This window comes from Lathyrus oleraceus, chromosome 2, assembly GCF_024323335.1.
Source record: "Lathyrus oleraceus cultivar Zhongwan6 chromosome 2, CAAS_Psat_ZW6_1.0, whole genome shotgun sequence".
NCBI classification, from domain to species: Eukaryota; Viridiplantae; Streptophyta; class Magnoliopsida; order Fabales; family Fabaceae; genus Lathyrus; species Lathyrus oleraceus.
This window is the reverse complement of record NC_066580.1, coordinates 164,869,999-164,881,064: the sequence shown is the minus strand read 5'-3', so window position 1 is coordinate 164,881,064 and position 11,066 is coordinate 164,869,999. Positions and strand designations below refer to the sequence as shown.

General features: G+C 33.3%; 1 protein-coding gene across 1 annotated transcript; it reads right to left on the bottom strand.

Annotated features, from left to right (window-relative positions):
- Positions 1-5,725: 5,725 nt before the first annotated feature.
- Positions 5,726-7,423, bottom strand: LOC127122424 (uncharacterized). Its single transcript, XM_051052763.1, has one exon. It carries the CDS (start codon positions 7,421-7,423, stop codon positions 5,726-5,728), a length of 1,698 nt encoding a protein of 565 aa, XP_050908720.1.
- Positions 7,424-11,066: the final 3,643 nt, after the last annotated feature.

The window sequence follows — 11,066 nt, the reverse complement described above, 5'->3', positions numbered from 1 at the left end:
TGGTGAATGACTCTACTTGGTGGTGGTTTTGGCTATGGAGAGAGCAAGCACACGTGAGGTGAGAAGATCTGTCTTTTATGCATGTATGTTGGAGGTATAATGATATGTGTTCCCAATCCCTAGGATTGAGGTATTTATAGAGACTATGTGCCTAAAGTTTAGGAAACCATAACAAGTGATAACCATTTCTCCTTGATTATGGGAGACCGTTGACTGCGTATTTTGTAGAGAGTCATGGTATGAGTTCATTCGTGTGGCTGGTGACTAAATAACAAAATTGTACATGTCTTCACTTAAGGCAAGTCCGCTCATGTCTGGTAAAGGTCATGCCCAGACAATGCTTCACGAGGCGGAAACCCGTATGTTCACTCTTATTTAGGAGTTCCACAAGTATATTACTATAATATAGAATACAATAAGAAAAATTAAAATATTAATATAAGAAATTCACACTTCAATTTTTTTTTTAAGAAATAAATCAACTAAACTTCCATGATGAAGATTCAATTATTTAGGCGAGAAAGTAATTAAAATTGATAAGTTTGATAAAGAATCAATAGGGATATTTGAGTTTTTTTTTATTTAAAAGGAAAAGGAGATTTTGGGGCGTTTTAAAGGTGCTGAGGGTGCTATAATTTAGAAAGATTGAAAGACTAAAGAATGAATTGTGTAGCACAAGTTAGTGCCGAAATACTAACAAAAAGTCAAGTTGAAAATTTAGCTCATGAAATTCATAGTGATCACTAATTTAAGCATGAAAGAAAGATGAATTAAAACTTGAGATAAACATCATATAATTGAATTTTCTTTTTTAGTGTGCAAGAATAAAGTTTATTAAATGAGTAAAACACAAAATATGATCTAAACACAGCACCAGCAGTACACACGAAATTTGGACTAGAAATTATTTAGCTCAAACATTTATCTTTAAAACTAGATTTAATATATGTTTTAATCTCTTAATTAAATTTAGCATAACTAGAGATAAAATATCATGATCATTGACAATGTATACCTGTGAACAAATCCTTTAGTGAATGAAACATGATCCAGACATTTTAAATGAAACAAATACCGATAAAAACTAAGGCTTCGAGGTTCACTTTTTGCACATCAACTCAATCATGCAGGATAAACATAAGACTACAAACTTTGCACTAAAAAAAGTTATAAATTCTAACATATCTATGAATTTATGCAGTGATAGATATGTTAGAATCTATGCAGGTCTGTCTCAGGTTCAACTCAGGATGCCTTATGCATGGTTTGTGAGTATGATACAAACATAAAATGCAAAGAATCCTAATAAAATGTTATGAACATGATTTGAAGGATAAGAATGTCTGACATTTGGTTAAATATAATGCCATTTTCACATAAAATAAGTTCACCTCCATAGTTACAAACAGAGCAAATGTTGTCATTTTCACATTCAAACAGATTACTGCATGGTTACTCTTTGGTTTCCCTGGACCTATGATCATGCATTACTTCCCTCATGCAATCTAACAATGACCTACCATCCTTCAAAAAGATACACGCCAAAGGCCTGCAGTCTGCCGTGCATTACTACTCAATACGGGTACTCGTTACGGAGTACGATAGTTTGTAATTCAAGCTCTTCTTGAAGCAATTGGAACACACTCAGCAATAGAGCATCACCATCAACATGATCTGAATAAGTCCATTCAGGAATTTTTTTTATTTAAGGTATAGCATGCATGCATCTCAGAGATTGCCAATTTACGGACTTAGAACGTCTCCGTTTTCCATTCTTATCTGATTCAAGCTCTTGATGTAAAATAACTTGCTTCTCAAAGTCCACCAAAGGAATGATGCTAGTCCCACCACAGTTTTGATCTGTATCCAACAAGTTTGAAGAATCACCATTTTCCTTTGGCCTATCAGACGCATTACCATGATTAGCATCAATATGAACATTATCAGTTGGTTCAAATGACCCTTGTTCGAGTAAATTCTTCGGCGGGACGAACTTTGTTAAGCATGATGGTATAGTACTCACCAATTACCTCCACAACAATGTCTCTCCACAATTCTTTCACATTACAAGTCCATTGTCCAATGTTAATACTTTTTATCACTTCAACAATATTAAACAAAAAACATGCATGTTCCTCATGCGTTTTCAATGTGCTGTTTAATTATCGTGGTCCTTTCCTTTAACAGCTTATTTGGCGAATAGGAGTTTTCATAAAGTGTGGTCCAGTGTGCGAGGGTGCATCGTGTGGCCGCGCGCCGTTTTATAAACTCTAACGTACTGTTGAGATTTGAATAAAAATCCTTTATTTTGTTGTGATGAAATAGTTAATGGTGAAATAAACTCAAATTAAGTTTAATATTTATATTAAGAGTGTTCAAATCTAAACCAATTCAAATATTGATCAACTGAATATTATTGAATTTGTTTAAATGTCACTTTGTAAAAATCAATCGGGATCGAATTTTGGATTGACTTTCAAAACCGATTCAAACCGAACCAAATTATTTTTATATTTATTTATTTTTTATTAATATAATATATTGTATTAATTTATTATTCAATTATATTTATTTTGTTTAATATAATATAATTTAATCTATTTATTTTTATTATTTCATTTGTTTCAATCATCATCGATCATTCTCATTTTTGTAATATTAATTTTAATATATCAAATCTATTATTTATTAGTGTTTTTATCATCTTAATAAAAAATATAGTTTATAATTTAAATATTTAAAAATCAATTCAAATTATATTGCATAGGATTGAATCAGATTGAATTGAATTTTTTAATCAATCATCCAAAACTAAATCGAATCACAAGTAAATTTATCTTTAGATCAGATAAAATTTTATTGGAAAATAGGGGAAATTGATTGGGTTGTAAGTTTCTATGTGTATGCATAATGTCACAGATTATTTGATTTAATTTCAACTTCTTTTTTACAAATTTAATAAATATTAGTAGCCTTACACAATTAATGAAAATGAGATTTACATGTACTTTTTGTTATGAATTTAAAATAATGAAAATTCGATTTAATGAGTGTTCAAATATTATTTTTTCACTTTAAATGAATACATAAATATTGTTTCCCTTTGTCCAGGCTGTTTTCTTTTTCCCTTTTGGTTTCAGCTCCTTGGTAGTTTGGAGTAGGTTTGGACTTTAGGCCCAAACGAATTGGCCTATGCACCCTGGTTCTTGAGCCTTACACCCCTCCATCTGAGTGAATTTCACAATTGGGCCTGTCTTTCAGGCCCAAGCCATAATTGATTCTGCGCCCTGGTTTTGGGGGCTTATATTTCTTTGTTTTCTTTCATTGTTTTTATTATTAATCATGATTAATTAATCATTTAATTGTTGTTTAATTTGTTAATCTTTAGGTTAGTTAATTAGGATTAATATAATTAATTTTGCTTAATAGGTTAACTCTTTAGTTGTGATTAATGAGGTTAATTGTTTAATTAGTTATATGTAATTTAATTGATTAATTATGATTAATAGATATATTTTTTAATTAATCCATTAATTGATATCATTTAGAAATTTTAGGTTTTAGTTATTAGACTTAGCCTAATTTGATTTTCATCATATATTCACGTATTATTTTTTATTAATTAATTGGTTAATTAATTATAAATAATCTTGATTCTTGTTAAGTCCATTTAATCAATTTATGCATATGACCATTTCCCCCATAGATAGGAAAATCTTGATTTTTTTAGCATGTTAGTTTAAGGTTTTCCTTAGAAATATTTGATTTAATTAGCGGATTAATTCATTATGTGGTTGTACATAACCTAGTTGATTTCCTTAAATCCTATTGATTAGTGTTGATCAAATGTCATTTTGGTCAACCAAATCCTTTGCATCGTGCTTAAATCCCCAAGCATATTCAAGTGATCAAAAGACCCTTGATCACTTGATATGGCAAGTCCATTGTGCTCAAGCTGTATTGGATGTGTAAGTTGTAAATGCGCCTAAGAGGGGGGTGAATTAGGTGGTAAAAAAAAATTTCGACCTTGTTTCCGGTTCTTGGTTATTTTTGGTTTAAGTGCTGAAAAATAAATTGCGGAAAGTAAAAGGACACCGGAAATTATAGTGGTTCCCTTCACACTCCGAAGGTACTCCACTCCCCTTTCGACTCGAAAGAGATTTCACTATAGTTAGAATTATTGTACAGCCTACTCACACCAATGGTGATGCTTACTATCTAACCTATAGGTAATCAAGTGTATGAAGAACAATCCTCTTCAACGCTTCACTTGTTTCCAACAATCCTGAACAACAAGGTATGATACAAAGATCTGAACTTAATTAAAAAGTTGATGATGAATCTTGAATATTAATCACTTGGATTAATCTTCCCCTTTGGATATCAATCACTCAATGTAGTATACAAGTGTTCAAACCAAATGATATGTATTCTTAGCAAGGCATATGAAGGTTTAATGCAAAGAATACTTTAAGTTTTTTGGACACTTGATAAAAAAAACTGAGTTTTTATAAGAGTGATTTTAATTGAAAGTGTTTGCAAGAAAGGAGGTGGTCATAAAAAATGAATAATGATGTTTATATATTGCTACAAACACCTTTTTTGAAAGAGTGTGATGAATGAAAGGATGTCATGATTCAAAGGAATGCAAAGAAAACATTTGAATGAAGAAATGCACCAATTTGCCAAAATTCGTCAGCGGTAACCGGTTACTGCTCGGTGGATAACCGGTTACTTGCTTCCAACGTCCAAAAAATATTTGAAAAACAACAGTGGTAACCGGTTACTGCTCGGTAGGTAACCGGTTACTCAAGCCAAAAGTGCAAAAACAGAAACTTGATACAACAAATATGGTAAGGAATTTTCATAGATTATCACTTAGACATGTTTAAGCACATATTAAGGCAACTTTTAGTCAAAAACACATATCATGAAAAATAATATACATTGTAGAAAAATCGAAAAACGTCATACTTTCGACATAGAATGCATAAACGTTACCTCCGAAGCTTTTTGTTCTCGATGGACCAAAGAGATCCATGTGCAACAATTGTAGTGGCCTAGTTATGGACACCACATTCTTGGAAATGAAAGTTGACTTAGTTTGCTTTCCTTTTTTGACAAGCACCACACAACCCATCTTTGATGAATTTGATCTTCGGCAATCCAATGACTAAGTCATGCTTGATCAATTTATTCAAGTGCTCCATTATGAATATGAGCAAACCTCTTGTGCCATAACCATGATTCATTATTGTTTGCCAAGAGACACCTAACATTCAAAGATAAGTTATCTAAAGAGATTTGAAATATATTATTAACTCTTTTACCTTTTAGCATAACTTCATGAGTAACTTCATTTTCAATCAAACATTCATCTTTAGTGAAGTTGACTTTGAAACCTCGGTTACACACTTGGCTAATGCTAAGGAGACTATGCTTAAGACCTTCTACAAATAGGACATCTTCTATAGTTGTTGAAGGCGGTGAACCAATGATTCCTACGCCAAGGATTCTTCCTTTGTTGTTGTCACCATAAGTAACATATCCTTTGGCCTTAAGCGTTAGATGTGAAAATTTGTTTAAGTCACCCGTCATGCTTGAACACCCACTATCGAGATACCATTGATTTGAGGAGGTCTTCAAGCATACCTACAAAACAGAGTTAAGTTTTATTAGGTACCCAAATTGCTTTGGATCCTTCAAAGTTAGTTCCTTTCTAAACCTATACATAATGGCCTTGAGCAACACTAAAGTTTCTAACATAACATGCATTAGGAGTATGACCTTTAATACCACAATAGAAACATGTAGGCTCAAAGTTGCTTTTATATCTAGGGGGATAAGATTTCTTTTTATAATAAGATTTGTTCCTTTTCCTATTATTATATTGATGAACCACCTTAGGCTTGTTACTTTTATCTAAAGGAATTTGTTCTTTAGCTTTTACAAAAATGGTCTTGTTAGAAGTTTGTTTAGCAAAATTTGAATAGCCTAAACCACTTTTATCATTTGAGTATCTTTGACTACTAAGAACATGTTCCAATCCGATTTGATCTTTTTCATATCTTTCAATAACTCTCTTCAATTGAACTATTTGAAAAGCAAGTGACTCACATTTAGTGCATGTAAAATTCTTGATTAATTCTTCCTTTTCATCTTTCAGATTATTTTTCATTTTCTCAATATTTTCTTCCAAAGTTGATATTTGATTCTTTTGAGATGAAATGGTTTTGTATAGAATTTTGCATTCACTTAAAAGTTCATCAATTGCTCCTTCAGCGTCATTATCAAAAATTGAAAAGTTACTACTAACCTCATCGCCTTCATCGTCGGAATGATGTGATGCCATCAATGCTAGATTTGCGTTTTGATCACTATCGGAATCCGATGAAGAACTTATTTCATTGTCATCCCAAGCAATGTAGGCCTTCTTATTGTAATCCTTCCTTCCTTTGTTGTCACGATTCTTTGCGAGTTTGGGACATTCTGGTTTGATGTGGCCTTGTTTTCCACATTCATAGCATGTAATGTCTTCATTGGATGTTGATGTTTCTCTTTCTTTGTTCTTTGAGAACTTCTTTCTTCTTGTGTAACTAGAGTTTCCAATATTATTTGTTGCACCAAAATATTTTCCTAGTCTTTTTACAAGAAGCATAAAGTTTTCGTCCTCTTCGGGATTGTCTTCTTTCTTCACAATTTTGGAATCAACTTTTAAGGCAATGCTCTTGGATTTCTTCTCTTGGACCTCATGTTTCTCCAATAGTCCAAGTTTCGTCTCATATTCTTGAAGCTTTCCGAATAAAGTAGCAGATGTCATTGTTGATAAACTTTTCTTTTCGGAAATCGCCGTCACTTTGGGTTGCCATTCTCTTGTCAAAGACCTAAGCACTTTAAGATTAAGTTCATCATTAGTTAGTGTCTTACCAAGTGCTTTCAAGTGATTTGTCAAATGCACAAATCTTTTTTGCAAGTCGAGGATTGATTCTCCCGGTTGCATTCGGAATAACTCGTACTCTTGACTTAACATGTTCAATCTAGATCTCTTGACTTCGGTCGTTCCTTTGTGAGTTTCTACAAGAGTATCCCATATTTCCTTTGTCGTTGTACATGTTGAGACGCGGGAGAATTCATCCATTTCAAGTGCACTTTGTAAAATATTAATCGCCTTTTTATCATAGAGAACCCTTTTCTTATCATCATCATCCCATGATCCTTGTGGCTTTGTTGAACTAGCACCGTTGACAACCGTTGTAGGAACAAAAGAACCATTTTGAACCGCCTCCCATATGTCACTTCCTTGTGCTTCTAAATGTGCCTTCATACGTATTTTCCAAAAGTCGAAGTATTGACCGGAAAACAAAGGAGGCTTGTTACTACTACCACCATCTTTAAATACACGATCATTGTTTGCGGAAGCCATCTGAATCTTTAAGAACAAGTTACCTATAACTTGCTCTGATACCAATTGTAAGTTGTAAATGCGCCTAAGAGGGGGGGTGAATTAGGTGGTAAAAAAAATTTCGATCTTGTTTTCGGTTCTTGGTTATTTTTCGTTTAAGTGCTGAAAAATAAATTGCGGAAAGTAAAAGGACACCGGAAATTATAGTGGTTCCCTTCACACTCCGAAGGTACTCCACTCCTCTTTCGACTCGAAAGAGATTTCACTATAGTTAGAATTATTGTACAGCCTACTCACACCAATGGTGATGCTTACTATCTAACCTATAGGTAATCAAGTGTATGAAGAACAATCCTCTTCAACACTTCACTTGTTTCCAACAATCCTGGATAACAAGGTATGATACAAAGATCTGAACTTAATTAAAAAGTTGATGATGAATCTTGAATATTAATCACTTGGATTAATCTTCCCCTTTGGATATCAATCACTCAATGTAGTATACAAGTGTTCAAACCAAATGATATGTATTCTTAGCAAGGCATATGAAGGTTTAATGCAAAGAATACTTTAAGAAAGTTTTTTGGACACTTGATAAAAAAACTGAGTTTTTATAAGAGTGATTTTAATTGAAAGTGTTTGCAAGAAAGGAGGTGGTCATAAAAAATGAATAATTATGTTTATATATTGCTACAAACACCTTTTTTGAAAGAGTATGATGAATGAAAGGATGCCATGATTCAAAGGAATGCAAAGAAAACATTTGAATGAAGAAATGCACCAATTTGCCAAAATTCGTCAGCGGTAACCGGTTAGTTACTGCTCGGTGGGTAACCGGTTACTTGCTTCCAACATCCAAAAAATATTTGAAAAACAACAGTGGTAACCGGTTACTGCTCGGTGGGTAACCGGTTACTGAAGCTCAGTTTTGAAAAATAGAATTTGGCAGAATGTGAAAAATGAAATGCAATACATCCTAATTTTCTATATGGACCAAGATATCATGGAATAAATATTTGAACACTTGTATATCATATTAGTGAAAGTTTTAGATATACCAATGATGATACTTGATCCTTTGAAATGATATACTTCACTTGAATCTTTACTCCACTTCAATTCACTTCAAGTCTTTGACAGCTTTTTGATCTTTTCACATGAGAATTGTTGAGAGATGTTGTAATCATCAAAATTATCAAGGAACCATGACTTCACAGGATGTGCTGAATCTCAAAAGCTCAAGATCTTAAGATTCAAATCCAAGATTAAGACTTCAAAATCAATACCAATCAAGAATAGCTGACAAAATGGACTACTTCTCAAGCACAACAAATGAATCAACACTTGTCAATCATAATTTAGATTATGTGGCATGAGGCTTAAGAAATAGAGAATGAATAAGAGTGGACAACTCCATTAACTCATTCTGAATATCTTTGGATACGGGACATATAACCCAGTTGCTCATCGTATTCACCATTATTCATAGACTTTAGCACAATTCGAATCAAACGATTGTCAAGTCTTCTCCCATAACAAGTAGCATTGTATCATCAGGATCAACAATCGAGATCTTCTATCAACAACTTGTTAATTCTGATTCAAGTTGTATGCCATGAGCCTTAAGTAACGAAGAATGATGAGAGTGGAGCATTTCTATCCTTGTTTAGAATATTTTTGGGTATGATACGAATGACACATTTACTCAAGGTATTCTCCTTCGTTCATAGACTTTAGTGCAATTTGAATCATATAATTGACAAGTCTTCTTCAAGCAAGCATCAATCATTCAACACTTCAAAAGTGAAGCACCATTACTCTCCTCTTGGATTCAGTGTCAGACTCTCCGCTTTGATGTCCATACATATTTTGGGATGATTACATTAGGGTCACACACCCATTTCTTAATCATTTTCCTCATCCATTGCCTATACAGTTATAGACTTTGACATCATTTCTCTTTTCCCGTGGAGTTATAGACTCTGGCAACCTTTGATTGTGCCTATACAGTTACAGACTTTGACATACTGTGTTCCTTACCTATAAGATACAGACCTTGACATCCTTTCCGTATAGAGTTACAGAGCGTGGAAAGCTCTCTTTTTTCCTATAGAGTTACAGACTTTGGCAACCTTGATTTCTTTTTCCTATACGGTTACAGACTTTGGCAAAGCCCCATTTATTTTTCCATATTTATTTGTTATTTCTCTATTCTCCCATTCATATCCATAGACCATTAATCACTACATTCATTCAACACTTACCACCTTCATTCACTTCATGTGATATAATCTCTCTTTAAGACAAATACATTATCTCTTTGAGCTCTATCCAGTGTCTGCTTGTGAACCAAGAGATGTTTGCCCTAATACCAAACACTTAATTCTCTTTGTTTTCGGCTGTACTGTATAATGGTTAATGCTTCGGGCTATACCACATATTGGTTAATGTTAGTTTTACTCTTGGATTCAGATTTCATCCCTTTTTGGAGTCAAACATAATATCCTTTGGTTAAAACCATATTTATGATCATTCTTCTTTTCACCTCCCACCACTAGTTCTATGAACTATGAAGCTCTGAATTCCTTATTGTACTATAAGGATACGTAGCCATGAGGGCCCTAATCCTCTCAGAGCATTCTATCTATTTCATTTTTCCCTTTATCCTTTTGCGAGTAATCTTTAGATATCACACTCATTCGAGCTTAGAACAATTAAAACGGTTCACGTTGAGTACAATGGATGTTAGGGGTGCTAATACCTTTCCCTTGCATAACCGACTTCCTTACTCAGTTATCTATTTCCTTGGGTTTTATCGATGTTTTCCCTTTCCTTCGGGAATAAATAAAAGTTTGATGACGACTCTATTGTATGTTCGAACATGCGATGCGTTCAGGTATATTTCCGCTAGCTTCAGTAAGTAATACCACAAATTGACCATCTAAACCAAAAAAGTTGAAATAAACTAGTTAGAGATATTAATCGGTAAACTAAGTAAATGAAAGTGATGTTATTAACTTACTTTTGTACATACGAGAATGTGAAACAGTTGTGGTTGATGGGCGCTAGGGATGACAATCTAGACCAACCCCTTACTTGGAGCAAAACGTCGCATCCAGAAAATGTAGATGTGTATTTCTTTGCATTTTTATATAAAGAGCTATACAAATAAGACAAATATGTGGAACCCTAACTATATGTTCCTATTTTATTTAGGTGTCTTAATAAGGGTAAATACATAACATGCGTACTAGAACAACTACCTTCGAGAAATAATAATGAACCAATTAAAAGCATAACATAACACCTAATTTTTATTATTTTTCTTTCTTTGGTAGAATTTTCATCTAATGTTAAACTATTGTAATATGTCTTAAGGCGCAAAAGTAAGATACCTTGGCCTCTCGGATTATCATCCAACAAGTCGGCACCCAAAAGATCCTTGCAAATTGAATTTGCGAAGTTGGTTTTTCCATTGACCGCTTCACCCTAAATAGGTAACCCCGGTAACATGTATACGTCCTCTAATGTTACGGTACAATCACCGATTGAAAAAAAGAAAGTGTGTCTCGAGAGGCCATCTTTTTTGTAAAGCTAGTATAAATCGAGTAAGACGTGATTTTGCTAACATGTCTGAATCTTCGAGCTCAATAATCCTGAGAAC